Consider the following 18,210-nt stretch of genomic DNA (forward strand, 5'->3'; position numbering starts at 1 on the left):
CCAGCAGTGGCCCATGGGGCCATAGCGTCAGTGAAATGGGTGCTGGTATCTTGCAGATTTTTTCCACGACCTTGCATAATTTTTCTTTCTTGGATAGCCACGTAGTTTTTGTCCTCGAGGAGGGTCCAGGCTACTTCTCTTGCTTTAAACTTGTTGCCAAGTGGTTTTTTTTTAATGGTCTTTCAACATGAGTCACAGCTTCAGGATCACGATTTCCTCACCTATGATTCAGAGAATACATTAATTAGTGCAAGATGTTAAATATATCTGTAAAATCACATGAAAAACTGTTAATGGTCTTCTCCATCCTTCGTTTAACCAGATTCATGTTTGAACATGTACAGTTTTCTATTTTCAAATGTGCATTGTTCTTTCAAGCCCAAATGAGACTTCTCTTTATAGATAGTGTATATATATAGTGTTTGTATACACACACACATATATATATACACAGGGTATATATATAAAGTATCTTTTATATAGTGTTAATGTTCCCTAGGCCAGTACTAAGTAAAGAATTGTTAGTTTGATGAGAAGAGCTTCCAGGACTGCTGCCCACCATTAGCATTACCAGAGCAGTGTGTTCCTTGGGTTACATGACAGTCCCTTCTCCCTGTGCCAGCCATGGTGGAGGCTGTGGAAGGAGCCTTTTTGGCTTCTGTGCTTAGAAATTTTAAACATAGTGTTCCTTGGTTAAATTTCAAACCAGCCTTCAAGGCCCATCCAACGTAGCTAAGAACTGTGTGGGACTTAGTTTTGAAATGAAAGCCTGGCTGTGGTATTTTGCTGAAATCTCAGCTCTAATTTCCTTCTGACATTTCATCTGAAAATGTTGATGCTCATGCAAGGACTGAGGGGTTTATAGTCCTATTAAACAGCATTATTCACTTATATTTCTTATTTGAGGACACAGCTTAATTCTCTGAAGTGTGTTTGAGCATGCCTGGGGGATTGCCTGCTCCACTTGGGGCTGGGGTCCCTGGCACGTGTCTCCATCAGCAGGGATGAGGACACAGTAATGGCATGTAAGTGATAAAGTCTCTGCCACTCTTCCTCTTTCAGAGAATTCGGTCGACAGTGGATGAAAAAGAACAGAAGCAGCTACTGATGGACCTTGATGTAGTGATGCGAAGCAGTGACTGCCCGTACATTGTTCAGTTCTATGGCGCGCTCTTCAGAGAGGTGGGCACCCCCCAACTTGCTTTGTTTGTAGCACACTTTGGGTTTTACCTTTTTTTTTTTTCTTTGCAGTTTCCAACCTGTGCTAAGGAGGAGAAAGTTGATTTGTATTAGGTGTCTTGGCTCTCCACTTTTACTCGAGGGTATTTACCCAGGAGACTCAGATGTCTGGGTGCTGCAGAGCACACACATGCTGTTCCCACGTGTTGTTTTGTGTCTCTATGTATTCCAGTCTCTCCTTTCCTGCTTTTTGTCTCTCTGGATGACTCCAGGTCTGTGGCTCCCCTATGCAGTGTGTGCTGCTGGGTTGGGCTCTGGGGCACAGCACTTGGACACAGCTGTGGTTTGTGTTGGTGGCTGTGAGATGGGACCATGGGGAGGCCCTGCACCCCTGTTGGTGTTGTGGTTGCTGTGATGGTACTCACGGCCCCTGTTCCCTGACGGATGTTTGTACATGTCCAGGCTGTGTCAGACACTCCCAGTGGACACACAGCTGCCTCGAAGCCTTTTGTACCTAGAGACATGTAAGGAAACAAGGGCAGATGTGCTGGGTCAGACCAAAATCCTGGTTGAGTGTTCTGTCTCTGGCAGTGGCCCACAGGATTTGCTTGCAGAAGCTTGTGTGATACTTCACCTCAGCCTCCAGTCATATGCAGCTGAGTGTCTCTTTGATCAACATGTGCCATCTGTGTGCTTAGTGACTCTTACTGGATTTCTTTTCTATGAAAGTGTTCAGTTTCCCCTTGAATACATGTACATTTTGCATCCATGGTTCTCCCTCAGAGTCACTTCCCTTGTTTATCAACCCCTTGTTTGACTGTCCATCACCTCAGTTAGAATTGTGGAATTGTTTAGGTCGGAATAAAACCTCTAATATCACTGAGTCCAGTCAGTAAACCTAACACTGCCATGTCCTCAAGTGTTACATCTACATATCTTTTAAATGCCTCCAGAGATGGTGACTCTACCACTGCCCTGGGCAGCTCATTGCAATGCTCGATAACGCTTTTGGTGAAGAAATTTTCCCTGATATCCAACCTGACCTGCTGTGGCACACCTTGAGGCTGTTTCCTCTCATCCTGTTACTTATTCCCTGGGAGCAGAGCCCGACCCCCACCTGGCTCCACTCTCCTGTCAGGGAGCTGGAGAGAGCGAGAAGGTCCCCACTGAGCCTCCTTTTCTCCAGGCTGAGCCCCCCCAGCTCCCTCAGCTGCTCCTGCTGCTCCAGCCCCTTCCCAGCTCCGTTCCCTTCCCTGAACACCCTCCAGCCCCTCAACGTCTCTGACAAAGCTGCTCACAAAACAGCAGGTCCAGTGGGGCACTCCCTGGTTGGCTCCCTCACCAGGGAAGTTCTCTGCCACACACTGCAGGAACTTCCTGGACTGTCTCCTCTCTGCTGCGTTGTTGTACCAGTGGACATCTGGTAAGTTGAAGTCCCCCAATGAGAGCAAGAACCAGCAATTGCAAAACTTCTCCCAGCTGCTTATGGAATATTATGTCTGTCTCTTCATCCTGGTTGGGTGATCTATGACAGACTTCCACCAGGATAATCTGCTTTGTTGGCCTTCCCCCTGTTCCTCACTCACACACACTCAACCCTGTCGTGGCCACCATTCTGCTCCAGGCTCCTCATGGGGCCACCCCAGCGCCTCTCCTTCCCTGCCTCTCCCTTGTGAAGAGTTTGCAGCCATTCATTGCAGCACTCCAGCTGTGCCAGTCATCCCACCATGCCTCCATGAGGGCAGTTATGTCATAGTTTTCTTGCTGTGCAATGGCTTCCAGCTCCTCCTCTTTGTTGAATGGTTTTGAATTTTCATCCTGCTGTTTTGAGTGCTCCCATTGCTCTTGAGCTTTGAATGACCAGTAAAAGCAGTTGGAAAGCTGGTCTTTTCCATGCAGCCTGGCCAGTGTCATGCTGTGGTTGGAGGTCAGACATCAGGCTGAGCCAAGTCTGTTCAGTCCAGGTAGGAGAAGAGCTATTGATCATTGCTGAGCAGTTTGGTCCCTTTGCAAGAACAGGAGTTTTGGAGAAGATTAGTGTCCAAACCTGACTGTTCTTCTCCTTCCTCCTGCAGCTCTCCTGTGGGCTTGGATTATCCCTACTCCTGTAATTCCTCCAGTGTTGAAGCTGCAGCAGTATAGGAGGATAGACATGGAACTCTTGCCTGTTTTCCACCACTTCAGCACAAACCCAATACCTGTGCTCAAGGGAAGAAGGAAAATAAAGACACAATGGCTGCTGGTAGTCTTTGGGGGTTATCAGGCATAGCAGCCTGTGTGGAGTCTTGTGGGACTTTACTGGGGAACTGTTAGAGGGAAGGCCAGTGTTGTAGCTAAAGCCCAAAACTGGGGCTGAATATTCAATTCCCACTTCTAGAGAGTCTGCCTCTGTAATTTTGCCAGGTCACTCCTCTGGCTTTAAATCTCAGTCCCTAAAATAAGGATGATAATCCTTCCTTTTCCCATGCTCTGCTTTTTCTCATCTGTTTGACCACTGAGCCATTTGGGGCCAGTGTGCATTGTCCATGTTCACACAGTAGAAACTCCTGCCAAATGTGGAGCCTCAGCTTGGCTGGAAACTTCCAGCTTTGCTGAGATATCAATGACAAGGCTGTCAGCTGGTGTGAGGAAAGGTCTGTGGGCAAGAGTGTCTTGCCAGATGCTGATGAGCAGCATGTTCAGAAACTCTGCAAGCCTGTCACCTCCCTGCAGCTCTGGGCACATCCCAGAACGTAAGTGTAAATACATAAATAATATAAAAATGTACCTCTATCAACACCCAGATGTCAGCCTGGCTGCACTCTTTGTCTTGTCCAAAAATCCTGTCCTCCTGCAGCCAACTCCTTGCATGCTCTGTCTGGGAGAGGTTTCACTGAGGTTGCTCTTCCTGGAGTGGAATCCCCTTTTCCCCCCTTCAGCACAAGTGGTGTTTGCTTTGGAGGTGAAAGCAGCCTTCCCCTCTCCTCAATCCCTTCCTGCCCATGTGATGTTCCAAGTCATGTACCTCAGAGGTACACAGGTGAGCTGGTAAGCTTGGATAAGGTTTTTTATCTTGTCATGTTAATTAAATATTCCAATATTAATTAGAATCTTAATGTTTGGAAAGTAGGACAGCAGAGAAGCACAGAAAGGGAAAAAAGGAATTTCGCCAGGATGTTTGGATCTGTCTCACCCCTTCCCCACTCTGCTTATCAGATCTGTCTCAAATAACTGCGAATGATCCAGGTCAGTGCTGCACCATCCCCTGGAGTGTAGGAGCTCAGGAGACATTGCAAAAGACTGACACTTTCTCAAGAAGTCCTCAGCAAACCATGTAAAACAATGTTCCAGCATATCAAGGTGAAAAGTAAGGAAATAAGTTCCAAAAGGCAGATCCTTTTGGGATTAGCTGCTCTGAGCCAGGATTCAAATTCTCTGGGTATGGATGGAGCTACAGATGACAAATCTTTTACCTGCTCCTAGAAGATGAAGGACTTCCATTTGGAGGAGCTTACCCACTGAGCAGGCAGCTCGTGCAGTTGGATGGTTGGCAGGATTCGATCTGTTCTAGGAGAAGCAGCTGGGATGGACCCTTCCACAACAGTGAGTGGTTCATATGGAGAGGCAGAACTAAGCTCTTGAATCCTGACAGTTTGGGAATACTAAGCCAAATTGGACAAAACTATGCAAGGCCTTACTGTGTAGGCAGACAAGTGTCCCAGCCTGCAGTTTCAGAATCACAGAATATGCTGGGCTGGAAGGGACCCACAAGGATCACTGAGTCCAACTCCTGGCCCTGCAAAGGCCCATCCCCAAGAGTCACCCCCTGTGCCCCAGAGGATCAGCCAAACCCTCCTGGAGCTCTGGCAGCCTTGGGGCTGTGCCCACTGCCCTGGGGAGCCTGGGCAGTGCCCAACCAGCCTCTGGGGGAAGAACCTTTGGCTGAGATCCAACCTGACCCTGCCCTGACACAGCTCCAGCCATTCCCTGGCTGCTGTCCCTGGTCCCCCCAGAGCAGAGCTCAGTCCCTGCCCCTCCTCTGCCCCTGCCCAGGAAGGTGGAACTGCACTGAGGTCTCCCCTCAGTCTCCTCCAGCTGAACACACCAAGTGCCCTCAATGTCCTCCCACGGCTTGAAATCAAGGCCCTTCCCCATCCTCCTTCCCTCCTTTGGACACTCTCTAATGGCTCAATCCCTTCCTTCCATTGTGTCCCCCCAAACTGCCCCAATGTTGAGGTGAGGCCGCCCCAGGGCAGAGCAGAGCAGGACAATCCCCTCCCTGATGCCCCCAGGACAGGGTTGGCCCCCCTGGCTGCCAGGGCACTGCTGACTCAGGGCCAACTTTCCAGGGTCAGGAAAACAGCTGTGAATACAAGTTCCTGTGGCAGCCTTTGTGAGTACCTCTGTGATTTGGAAAGGCAGAAAATACTTCACAAATATTTCTCCCTCTAATTGTATTTTGTCCTGCTTGTTTCATAGTTTGTGATAGGGAAAGTCTTCTCTGGGTCTTGTTTGTCCCTCGGCAGGCAGCACCTGAACCTGTATCATTTGCTGCTTGTTCTCCAGTCAGAAGGGACAGTTCTGTTTTTCTGTGTTTGTGTGTGTGATGTAATAGGTAACAATGCAAAAACTGCAAGTTGATTGCCGAGTATGGGACTTCACTTGAGTTCATTGGCACCCACTAGATGAGATTAAGTTGCCTTTTTAATCAAACAGGAACAAAGCTGAAAAAGTAGAAGACTCCTTTGCATGGAGTCAGGGGGCTTCAGTGCACTGTGCCCAGGACACCATTGGCGCTCTGGGCTGCAAATACATGTTACCAGCTGATGTCCAATTCTTCATCCACCAGTATCTCCCAGCCCTTCTCCTCAGGGCTGCTCTCAATCCCTTCATCATTTATACTGCTAACTGCCCTGACCCATGTGCAGGATCTTGTACTTTTCCTTGTTGAACTTTGTGAGGTTCACACTGGTCCCACGAGGTTTTTCCATGCTGGACTCCTGGCAGTGCACACAGAGCATCCCCATCAGCCAGCAGCAATGCTCAGGGAAGAAGATCTGGCTGCTTGTGTCCGTGTGTTTCCTCTCAAGCCTGCACTTGCTTGGTGGGGGAAGAAAAAAAGATCATTACTGGGGGTTCTACAAACATTTCACTTGAGTCTCTTCTAGTGAGAAGAGATGAGCTTTGTGCTGAGCCTGTAATGCTGCGCTGGGAGCCCCGAGACTTTGGTTCCGAGTGTTGCTGTTTAGAGGGTTTTTAGGTCTGAGGGAAAAAAACAGTCTTCTTTTCTTGCATGTCTTTCAAAAGCTTTACAGCTACTCTGGTTTGAGACAGTACCTGTAAGGCTGGCAATGTTTGAGTAGTTACTGTGACCACACTAGTGGCTCTTCAAAGTACCTGTTCCTGTTGCTTTTCTTAAGAGGGGGAGAGAAAAGGAGCCTTGTCTGACTTGGAATCTCAGGAGTGACTCCTGCAGAGTGCAAGTGGAGCCGAGCCAAGTTTAAACCAACAAGTTCAATTCTTGATAAAATTATTTGATGAAAAATTCATTGCAAGTTGCAAAAGTGCCTGAGAATCCATAAATCAACCTGTGGGGAACTTCTGCTGGCAGGAGAGAAGAGTTGGGATTGGTGTGTTGGTAGCACAGCGCTGGTGCTGCTGTGAATTGTGGACATAGCCTTGCTCAGTTTGATCTCTTTGCTGTTGATGCACAACACCCTGTTTCTGTGGACATCCTTGGCTCTGTTGCCATTACTCAATGCATCTGTCCCTGTGGCCAGTCCCTGGTCCACAGGAAAATTGTCCTGTGTGACACAGAAGGATGTCTGGTGGTGGTGACGTTCTTCTGTTTCTCTCACTAGTGCAGGTGGAGCTTGCATGAAGAGTTGGCTGCTCCCTGCAGTGTGTGGATGCCATAAACCTTCAGTGTTTGTATCACAGAGTGGTGGGTGGGGCAGGTTGTGGCCTGGTAGTATTGCTGGGCACCACTGAGCAGAGCCTGGCTCCATCCTCTGTGCAACTTCCCCTCAGGTCCTGTAAGGACCTGAGACATGGATGAGATTTCCCTAAACCTTCTCCAGGCTGAACAGTGTCAACTCTCCTCATGGGAGAAATTCTCCTTTCACTCAGTCATCTTAGTGGCCCTTTGTTGGAGACTCTTTAGTGGGGAGCCCAGCACTGGTCACAGCACTCCAGGTGTGGCCTCACCAGTGCCAGATCAAGAGAAAGGATCTCCCCCCTCAACCTGCTGGTGATGCTTCGCCTGATGCAGCCCAGGGTGCAGTGATCCTTCTGCACAGCAAGGACACATCGTTGGCTCATGTTCAACTCAGTGTCCTCCTGGACCCCTGGATCCACTCCAGTGACATCTCTGGTGTTGGCTGGAAACTTGGGGCTCTGCACTGAGACGCTGAAGCATCCCCACTGCTGGTGAAGCAGCTTTTGTGTCTGTCCTGGGTGGGGATATTTTGAATTAAATGCACAGGGTGTTTCCTGGACACTTTTTGGAATGCTACAAGTTGTATTAGCATCTGGTGATTTCGTACCCGATAAGGGCTAAAATGCGTTCTTTGGAAGAATAGCTCTAGCAGGAAGAGAAAATTAAAATGAAAATGCTTCTTCTGTAATTTTATAATTGGAAATCACCCTGACCTAAGAGCAAAAATTAAAGAGAAACGTTGATTAGGATGGGTTTGTTCTCACAGTTCACAATGGAGCAGGACTTGCCCATGGACATCATCACTTCCTGGTATTTGATCAGGAAGGGGGCTGGGTGCCCAGTTCTCTGCCATCCCTGCCAACCTGCCTTTTTCTTCCCATAAAAATTCACCAGTTTGCCAACAGGTAAGACTTTCCAAGTCCAGGAAGAGTTAACCTGTAGAGTTTTGAATCTTGCCACCAGCCTTAACAGAGCTGCATAATGGAAAAGATCTGTTATCTTTTTCCATTGATCTTGCTAACATGAATTCATGTTGGTCAGGTAGGTTTTTATATTACCAGATCAATAAATGCCCACGTCCAGGATTTCTGTATGGCACATGCCTTAGGAGACAAGTAAACCAGATCTTTCCTTTGGTGCTTTTGATCATATACAGGGGTTTTTATGCTTAAAAATCAACACTGCATAGCAATTTATTGTACTTATATGAGGTTTCAGTGCCACACCCATCCCAACCCCACAGATGCACAGAGTACACGTGGAGCTTTTGTTACGATACTGGCTCTGCTCAGGCTGCCTGCTGCTCCACTTGGTTTGTTTTGCTGTCCAAACGCCAGCTGTTGTAACCTGGGCAACTGAAGCCACTCACAATATTGGTGCAGTTGAACACAGATACGAGGCTGCAGGTGGTCAGTGTTGTTCTGGCACTACAACCAGTCCAGTCCCCACAGTCTCAGTACAATAACCCAGGAATACAGCCCTATCCCATTTTTTATATAAAGCTGGTCAAAACAGAAGCAGTGTTTGAATGATCCTGTGGCCTGTAGAGCCAGTTCATGTCTGCTCTCCCTGCAGAGGGTTTGTAAGGCTCTGTTGGGCTTCCAGTCTTGATTTGTGCCCATCGCTAGCACTGGAGTTCTGCAGTTGCCTGCTTTGAGCCACTCTTCATCGTATGGAAGTGCCTCAGCTGCACTTTGCCTTTGCTGTTGGTGCTGAAAAGAGAAATTTTCTACATGTGTTGCCCCATTTCCCTTCTGCAGTTTAACTTGAACGGTTCCTTAGCCGAATTCACCCCCAGCTGATCTTTTGGTATCCAGCAGCCCGAGTTCACCTTTCTCCAGGTGTTCTGAAGTGCTGGTCCTGCCCTTTTCCTGCTGCACTGCTCTTGCCTCTTTCACTGTGATCTCTCTGCTTCCATGTCTGGCACAGCACCTATTCCATGAGTCCCTTTTGCTTTCTTTTGGGTGAAATGAGTGTTTTCTGGGCTCAGGCTTGTAGCAGCCATTTCCCTTGGGTGGGTGACATCAGCTCCTGCTCTGCCTTGTGCTAATTTGAAAGGCCTGGTGCCAAAAGAGCTGTGTAAAATGGAGCTGCCCAGGGCTCTATACCCACAGTCTTCTTCTCCAGCCAGCCCACCAGTGGCTCAGCCCTTCCTAGGAAAGCAGATACCCTCTTCTCAGAAGGGAGAGGCTGTCCTTTGGAGTCAGCATCCCTCCTTTGGAGTCAACATCCCTCCTTTGGCAGGAGACAGTGGGGGATTTGCTGTCACTGGAGCAGCAGCACCTGCAATGTTGGTGGCACGTGGAGCTTCCTGGCAGTTTGCTGTTTGTGTAGCTGAGAAGAGCCTTGCTCATGTGTGAGCAGCCCAAGGCCAAGCTGAGAGGCACCACTGCCTCTGCCCATCCCAGCATATGGTGTTTGGCAACACCTTTGCTGGCCTCTTCTGTTCCCCCAACCCAGATCTTTGGGCTGGAGGCAACTTGGTAGATGCAGTTCCTTGCTTGTGTTTCACAGGAGGTCATTCCAAGTGGCAGAAAAGCCTTTTTTGGCCTTAAAACCTCTACAGCTCTACAAGGTTTTCCACCAGACAAATTTAATTGGAGAATTGCTCCTGACACTCCTGCGATGGAGAGATTGAGGAGAAGTGGTTTGGGTGTGTAGGATGGAGCAGGGGCCCCTGCCATTCCTTCAGCATGCCCATACCCTAGGGGTTTTTCCTAATTTTATTTCCATGTATTAACGTAGAGTTGAGTTCGTTTGTGTTTGCTTTGGTCAGGAAAAATCTGCCTTCTGTAGGATAATAACTTGGGGAATTTCTCCTCTATTTGTTACTTCTTGTATCACAGGAGTGTGCAGCTTGTCCTAAGCAGAACATTATCCCGTGCCTGGGGCTGCCCCTCAGCCCTGGGCAGCAGTGCCTGCACAAACCTGCTGCTCCTCACAGAGGGCTTGGGGGTGGTGTTCAGCCAGGATGACACACCCAGACTGTTCTGCACGTAGCTTTTGATAGCTGATGCAGTTTGGGCACTCACTGTGGTACAGTCTGTAGGAGATAGGTGTGAGGATGTCATTTCTGGTGAGGGCAGGTCTGGGTCTAGTGGTTTAGTATTTCTGCAATGAAGAGTTGCCTCAAGTGCATGAGAGTCTACAGAAATAGCTCATGGAAAGCCTCCTGTCCTCCTCAATGGGGCTAAAATGTTCCAAAAAATGGAAATAGATCAGTGCAAGGCTAAACTCTCTCTCTGTCTACCATAGGGCAGACACACACTAAAGTGTGCTGTGGGAATCCCTTTGTCATCCCCAGCAAATCCATTGTGAGCAGTTCAATTTACAGATCTCAGGAGAGTTTGATGAAAGAACATGTTATTCTCCTGTGGCAGTTCAGCTTGGTTTGGTTGAACACATATTCTGGTATATTTTACAATTTTCTGCACTGTAATTGTTTAGCTGTAAGATGCAAATCCACGATCTCCCCCCACGCTTAGGTTTATTTTCATTTTCTCTTGCTTAGACGGTATCTCTGAATGTTGTGTGAAATGTCTTCTGTCCTCTGCAGGACAGCCATAAACTGAAGGGATTTTGTTTTAGTCTTACTGTGCCTGCTGGTGTTTCCCTGTGCCTGCAGCCTTCTGGAGAGCCAAACAGTGTGCGAGATTCAGTCAGGTTTAGGCATCTAAACTGTAATGTCAGGTGTGAGGTGGGCCTCTGCTGTGGATGGAGCAAGTCTTTCTTTGCTAAAATTAATCAAGCTGAATTCCATCCTTCCTGTGGAATGCACAGATGCAATGTGTTTCATTGGATTCAAGGGATCTCCATATGCTCTCTGGATTTGGATTTGTATTTCTCATTTTTGTCTCAGCAGTAACACAGATTCTTTTCTCTTTCCAGGGTGACTGTTGGATCTGTATGGAGCTCATGTCTACCTCGTTTGATAAGTTTTACAAATATGTATATAGTGTATTAGATGATGTTATTCCAGAAGAAATCCTAGGCAAAATCACTTTAGCTGTGAGTATTTTGTTAAACCTTTTTGTTGAAGCTAATGTGAAAAGTTCAGATCTGTCACTCCATGTGAAGATCTGGTTGGTTTGTGCAGCAGAACTGCTGCTGCTTTTTGCACCATGCTGTGAATGGTCCTTGAGGGTGCTTGTGACTTTTCCACAGCATACTGCATGGTGGAAAAGCAGGTTCTGGGGTCAGTAATGAGTTCATAAAGAGACCCCAGGACCAGCTTCCTGCTCTGTCTGCTTAAATGTCAGCACCAGCAGCACAGACACCACCCTCCCTGTGCAGGGATTGCTTCGTGTGCACAGGGGGAAGCATTGTTGGAAGCTGTCTCATCCCAAGGAAGGTACCTAAAAAAGATGAGTTGTCTCCCTTTTCCTTGTTTGTACAGGGAACAAGGAGTTGGGCATTTTTACCCAGGACAGGTGAACCCCACCAGGCTCTGGTCTCAGTGAGTTTCCCACCTTCACACTTGAGGCACTGGGGAGAAATTGGTGCCTCTGTGTGGGGGCTGAGGTGTGAAGGGAGAGGAATCCCATCCAGGGTATCTGGGTGCAGCCTTGCTACACAGAGCCCCCTTTCTTCCTTTAAGAATCCCTGTAAAATTCCCCTTGGCTGTGCCAAAATGAACTCTTGGTTGGCTGAACACAAGGGCAAGGTCTGGCCCTGCAAAATAAATGTGTGGTTTGGGTCTGTGGTTTTGAAGGGTATCCTGAAATCTCTGTCCTGCTGCTGCCTGTAAAAATCTGTCAGGTCCACTGGGTTTCTGCAGGGGATGCTGGGCCCCTCCAGTCCAGAGAAGACTCTGGCAGCCTCATGCAAAGACTCCCAAAAGCACAGGAGACTCTTCAGCAAGTGGAGAACCTGGCTGATGTTTTCAAGGCCTGGCCCAATAAAAAGTCGAGGAATGGGAACAGTTGTTACCTACTGAAAAAAATACAGCATAGGGCTTAAAATAAGTTACTGCTCAGGATAATTAATATCAGAGATTGTTTTGACTTCACCCCTTGCTCCCCTCTCCCAGAGTGGGATCTTTCCAGGTCACGGGGGATGTGTGTACACTTAAGCACATCCCCTCTCTTATATCACTATCTCTTTGCAGGAGAAGTTCAGAGAAAAATGCTTTTATTACATGGCATATTACAGGAGTGATATCTCAACATACTGAATGTTTTTTTCCTCTTCTTGGAGCTCCAAAAATTTAATAATCCCAAGGCTCTTAGGGCATCTGCTAATTTTTCATCTGTTTTTCTTTCCTAGACTGTGAAAGCACTAAACCACTTAAAAGAAAACTTGAAAATCATTCACAGAGGTGAGTTCACGTCTTTTCTTCTTGTCTATGAAAATAATTGCAAGAATTGTAAACGGCTTTTGCTTCAGTCGAAGTGTGAGTAGCACATGCACTGCCACAAGTCTGAGTGCAGCTTTTGCACAGGTGTCTCCAGTGCCTGTTCTGTTGCCCCTTCAGCCTTTGCTTTTTCTGTGTAAGTGTGATTTCAGGGTGGTTGGGCATGGGCATCTGCCTCTGCCCCCAGGCACGAGGCATCTCTGGGAGTGCCTCCATCTCCTCATGCTCCATCTCCTCGTGCTCCTGCTCAGGATCCCCAGCGAGCACATCCAGCACACGGGGTGCGGGCCTCGACCCTCTGCAGCTGCTGCTCCTGAAATCGAAACCTCCAGCCATGACTTACTGCTTTAAATTTCTTTCCCCTGCAGACATCAAACCTTCCAATATTCTTCTGGACAGAAATGGGAATATTAAACTCTGTGACTTTGGCATTAGTGGACAGCTCGTGGACTCCATTGCCAAAACGCGGGATGCGGGGTGCCGGCCGTACATGGCGGTGAGTGGGATCAGCTGCTGTATCTGTGGGATCTGCAGGACCTCACCCCCCTCCTGTGGCCTGGCTCAGTGTGGCCCTGCCTGTCATCAGCCTGTTTCCCATGGGATTACCCCTTTCCCAGACAGAACCGAGCTCTGGATGGGGCGCTGCTGCTGGCAGTGTCAGCAGGGGCGTCCAGGCTGTGGCAAAGTGACCGCATTCCCATTTTTTGCTGGGTTCCTCTGCTGCTGCCAGGGCTGTGGTGCTGGAGTGGAGAGGAGCTCTGTGCCTTCCAGCAGCTCCAAAAAAAACCCAGCACTCGGGGGGAGCAGTGCCGTTGGAGTGCAGGTTTGTCTTGGTCTTCAAGAAATCCATTTATTCTGGTAAGATTATGTCACAGGAGTTATTGCAGAGCAGAATTATAGTGATTATTGCAAACCTCTTTAATTCCAAAGTGTGCCAGAACTTAATTCCAGGGGAATGTGATTCTGGAGAGCGGCAGGAGTAGGGCAGCTCCGTGGAAATTGCTGGGGCTGAGTCGTGGCTCCTGAGAGTCTGTCCTGCCTGTTTGCTGCCCTCCCCTCTGAGGGAGACAAGCTGTGGTGGTGAATTTGGAAGCTCTCTGAGGCTTTTAAACACTTCTTCTGTGCTTCAGGCTGCTTTGAAAATGCATCTCTGCTCTCATGTGAGCTGAGGGTACCTTGTGCAGGGAGCTGTGTGCCTGCTGCTGTCTGTGTAACTTTGATTTCAGTGCCTGTATTTAACTTTTGTTACTTATTTATGTATGCTGTATTCTGTATGCTGAAAAATACTGTCTTACGAACTCCCTTGATCTACCACCAAGGAGAAAAAAGGAAAATATCTCTCTTTTAAGGTACAGTGCCCATCTGGCCCAGGTCACAGCTCTCAGATGGGTTTTATCTGATTGTGATGTCCAAGGCAAACCTGTCTGCCCTGACTGATCTGTGTAAGTGCAGAGTCTGGATTTCGGAGCATTTGACCTTTTCCTCTCACTGCCCTCCTAGCAGAGGTAGAAACTCATTGAGCTGAACAGGATAGTACAGGTGAGATCTGTTCTTGGAGACTGATGCCATAGTACAGCAAAGTCTGTGCAAGCACCAGACCCACAAAACGTGGTGAAAGAGGGCAGTTTGTTAAATAAAGACCTTGTGAGGCTGGAGAGGGGCCAGAACCATGTCTCTGCTCTCAACACTCTTGGGGAGTCTGTGGAGCTCCTTGCAGGGAAGAGGCTGGGTCAGAGCTGCCCAGTTTGGTGTGTTGGTGAGGTGTGGGATGCTGAGGGCAGCAGCAAAGAGGAGTGGCCAGGAGGGGTGGGAGCCAGAGCAGTGTGAACTATCTGACCCGAGGCTGCTTTTGCATCCCACACTGCAGGCACTTGGACAGCATGGCTTTGTGGGGTTCAGGCTGTCCCTGCCTTGCCCCTTCACTCTCAGGTGTGTGTCATATCTGCAGATAGAGCTCTTGAAAAATTGCTGTCACCTTTTCCCCTCCCGAGTTCAGTGGGTGATAATTTCAGGAATTAATGTTCCCCCCTTTTCTTAGAGCCACGGGGAGGTGGTTGGCTCTGCTCAGGCAGTTGGTGTAGTTACACCATGACAGTTCCTGGTGTGTCAGTCTGCTTCCTTTCCCTTGGGCTATGGGTGGGTGAGTGCTTCTATAGCCCCTTGGTTTTCCTTTCTGCCGTCTGTCTGTCCGTGTGCACTCTGCTCTTTGTGCAGCTCCATCACCAGCTCCAGACTTGAGTGGACTTTTAAATGAGCAAAAGTGTTCCAGTTCAGTTTGTGTTTTTCAGACCTTGGCATGGCACAGGGTTTGTGGGACAGCCAGCAGCTGGCAAGCAGTGTGGGAGATGACTGGCCTCTTCCCTGCTGCTCTCTGGCCTCAGTGACTCCTTTCCAAGTACATGAGCATTTCCATGTACTGGGAAGCCTGGGAAACAGGGAGATGTCCCCAGTGTGCAGGCACATTTGCCAGCTCTTTCTCCAAGCCAGGAGAGGCTGATGTCTGTAGGATTGCTGTGATCAAAGCTGGATATACCTGGGAAGGAGTCAAGCCACCACACTTCTCTCAAAAGGAAAATAGTAATTTTTTCAGTGTAAAGTAGGCCAAGAGCAGTAGCTGTGTTCAGCCAGGGAGGCTCTGTTAAGGGCTGCTGGATGCTTCTTCCTGATGAGAGTGTCTTGTTTTGCAACCCCATAACACTTGCAGTAATTCCTGCAGCATGAGCACTTGCCCCCTGAAAGAACCTGTAACACCTTGTTCACTGGGGCTGGTCCCCAAAGAGTGTTGGTAACAATAACACTGGATTTTGGCCAGTCTGGCTGTGAGCAGCCTGATGAGGCAGCAGGAGCCATGTCCTGCTGCCAAACAAGTGCCATGGGTTTGAACCAAAAGTGTTGGAGCTGTTCCCAGTGAGCAGCATCTTGGCCTTGGAGCTGCAGTGCTGGGGAGGTTCTTTTGTTTTTGGCTTTCAGTTCCCCTGCGATTGTTACGGTGAGCAAAGGCCTGTTGGTACCTTATGTTCTCTGACACAAAGGCAGGATTGAGTCCCCAGGCAGACCCTGGCCCCTGGGGCAACCCCTGGGCCATTCTGAGCCCTCTTCACCCAAATTTGCCCCATGCTGGTGCCAGCACTGGGGTTTTGCTCCAGGTGAGGTTGGGGTGAGGTTGCTCCTGGCCAGCCCCGTGTCCTCCCCGTGTGCTGCTCCCTGTGGTCCCTGCCTTGCCTCTGGCTGTGTGGGTGCTGCTGACGAGAGTGGGCTCTGTGTGCCACACTGACACTGGTGGCCTTTGTGACATTACTGCTTTTTGCCTTCTGAACACTCCAGTGAACCCAGTGTCTGTGTCTGAGAGGAGAGGGGCGAGGCTGGAAGTGCTTGGTTTAAGCAGGGGTGGACCCAGCCAGCATGAGGACCGATGTCCTGCCCTGCCCCGCTCCTTTGGGACCTCCAGGGGCAGAGTTTGATGGTGTCACCAGTGTCCTTGGTAACTCAGGTCCTTTTCCCAGGTCACCTGGGTGCCATTGCCCTGTGTCTTCCCCCCTTCCCAGGGGCTGCCCACTGTGCTCTCCCTGAGGCCGTGGAAAAGGGGATGTGCAGTGCACAGATACAGAGCAGCCCTCTTGGTGCCAGGGCATTACCCATGTCCCAGTGAACACAGTCTGTGTGTCCCTGCCTGTACAGGAGCAGGGGCCCGTGCACAGCCCTGTCTGTGCTCAGGATGTTTTCGTGCTCCTCACTCTCCCCTGGAGAAGGTGGGCAGTCACTGCTGGCATCGGTGTCAAGGCCGGCTGGAGGCTGTGTCCCTGTGTTTGGATGGCTTGGGCAGGGATCAGGCTGTGCACAGAAAAAAAAAATTACCCAAGGAAGGTGACAGTGAAGCTCTGTCCCCTCTCACCCTGTGCTCATGGAGGGAAAGGCTGTAGGGATGCAGGAGTTCTCTGGATCCTTTTCCCAAGTGGAGCCACAGCAAGAGCCTGTTTCAGCTTTGCGTTCCTGACCCAATGCCCAGGTTTCATCGGGCTCAGTCAGTCATTTTTCTGCACAGGCAGGCTGTGGGTTTGAATTCATGCAACTAAAATCCTCTTGGATGTTCCTAAATATTACTGTATGTTGGACATTTTTTTTCCTCTTTCCTCTGAAACTTGGAACCCAGCCATAATTTTTTATGACTGAGAAAACAGATCTGGGAGGAGACTGGGAGACATGTGGCCCTGCCCCACTGTGAGCAGGGCAGGCTGGATCCAGGCTTTCCTGCCTGTGGCATAGGGAATGCTGGGGAGATGCCTGAGCTGTGAGCGCAGCTGTCCCCGCTGCTGTCACCCGTGTGCTGCCGCTGTCACCCACGTGCCTTCAGCTCAGAACGTGACCTCTGCTCACTCATCCACTGGCAGAAATCTGGTTTGCTCTCTGTGAGACTTCTCCTTTCCAGATGTGGCCCCTGCCATCACATGGTGCAGAGCCCATGCTGAGCAGCCCTGCTGCAGTGCTGAGCTTGGGTCTGTGCCTCGGCATTTCACCCTCATCCCGCCAGGTACACGGCAGGATGGGATTTCCCTCCTTGCCTGTTTGGATGCTCGGCTGCACAGGCAGTTTGTATTGACCTGGGGAAGCCTGGCAGTAGCCACCTGTGTAAGCTGACTGCTTGCCCAGCAGTACTGTGGGCAGGACGTGAGGTTTGTGGAGCAGAGTGCTAAAAGTGGGGGAAAAAAACGCGTTTTGGCCACTAGGATTTAAGTGGGAAGTGCCTGAAAGTCAGGTCTGGGAGATAGTTGCCCTTGGGAGGTATTGGATGTTCAGCTGGAAGTAGCTCCTGGCTGCTGCAGGTTTGCTCTGCCCAGGTGGCTGTACTGGGGTGGCCCCACAGCCCTGATCAGCTCCCAGAAGGGTGGTTGGAGGCCACAGGCAGCAGAACGGGACCATCAGGGCAGCAGAGATGCCAAGAGGAATGGGCAAGGAACCTTAGGGCAGGGTCAGGTATGGGGAGAGGGAGTGAAGGGCTGTGCAGGTCCCAGGTGTGCAGGTGTGTGTGCAGGTCCTCCCACCCTCCTGGAGCCCGTTTGGCCCTCAGCAGTGGAGCAGGCAGGACACAGGGCCATGGCAGGAGCAGGGCACAGCACCTGCTTTGGGACTAGGGACTCCAGTGTTCATGGAATGCAAAAGCTCCTGTTTCCCATAATATGGGAAGGATTGGAGTCAGGACTGGATCTGGGGGTGAGGGCTGTGCTTTTCAGGATCAGCCTTTCACAGGTGATGAGGCCAGAAAGAGGCACTGGAATGCAGCAGGGGAAGTCTCCTGATCCTGCACCCAGACTAACAGCTTCTGGTTGAACAGAAGAGATCTTTAAGAACCAGATGATGAGGCTCACACTGTGGTGACTGCAGCCTGGCCTTGCCACACAATGACTCACCTTTGCTGATGGCCATCTGCATGTTACGTTTGATTTCTGGTTAGGATGTGTGACTTCATCTGTAGACACCTTCTTGGTTCCCTTTCTCTGCTGCATCACCGAATCCTCTAGGATGAGAAGTAGTTCCCTTGCTGTGCTTCCTTCTGGACTCCTTTCAGTGTGTGTTTAGAGCTGACCTGTTGGTTAGGATTTATGGCTGTGGAAAAATAACTGGGCAGTTCAGTGTTTGGTTCAGTAACGACTTCAAGGACCTGCAGAGCATCCCTACCAAAACTCTGGGCCCTTGGTGAGGTTCTGTGAGAAAGTTCCTTGATGGGCCTGAAACACCTGACAGCCCTTTAACACAGCTCTTGGCA

General features: G+C 49.6%; 1 protein-coding gene and 1 long non-coding RNA gene across 2 annotated transcripts in view; both read left to right on the plus strand.

Moving 5' to 3' along the window:
• The window catches only part of MAP2K4 (mitogen-activated protein kinase kinase 4), a 47,055-nt gene that overhangs the window by 14,396 nt on the left and 14,449 nt on the right, over window positions 1-18,210 (plus strand). Inside the window, exons 4-7 of the mRNA XM_027691506.1 lie at window positions 1,063-1,182; window positions 10,985-11,104; window positions 12,362-12,413; window positions 12,818-12,945. Coding sequence (XP_027547307.1) covers window positions 1,063-1,182; window positions 10,985-11,104; window positions 12,362-12,413; window positions 12,818-12,945 — 420 coding nt within the window. The remainder of the gene's footprint in view (window positions 1-1,062; window positions 1,183-10,984; window positions 11,105-12,361; window positions 12,414-12,817; window positions 12,946-18,210) is intronic.
• On the plus strand, window positions 2,549-3,424 carry LOC113971517. The gene is made up of 2 exons (XR_003535582.1): window positions 2,549-2,602; window positions 3,255-3,424. It is a non-coding gene; the product is annotated as an uncharacterized LOC113971517 (long non-coding RNA).

The sequence above is a fragment of the Neopelma chrysocephalum genome, unplaced genomic scaffold (assembly GCF_003984885.1).
Source record: "Neopelma chrysocephalum unplaced genomic scaffold, ASM398488v2 Primary Assembly neopelma1_84, whole genome shotgun sequence".
NCBI classification, from domain to species: domain Eukaryota; kingdom Metazoa; phylum Chordata; class Aves; order Passeriformes; family Pipridae; genus Neopelma; species Neopelma chrysocephalum.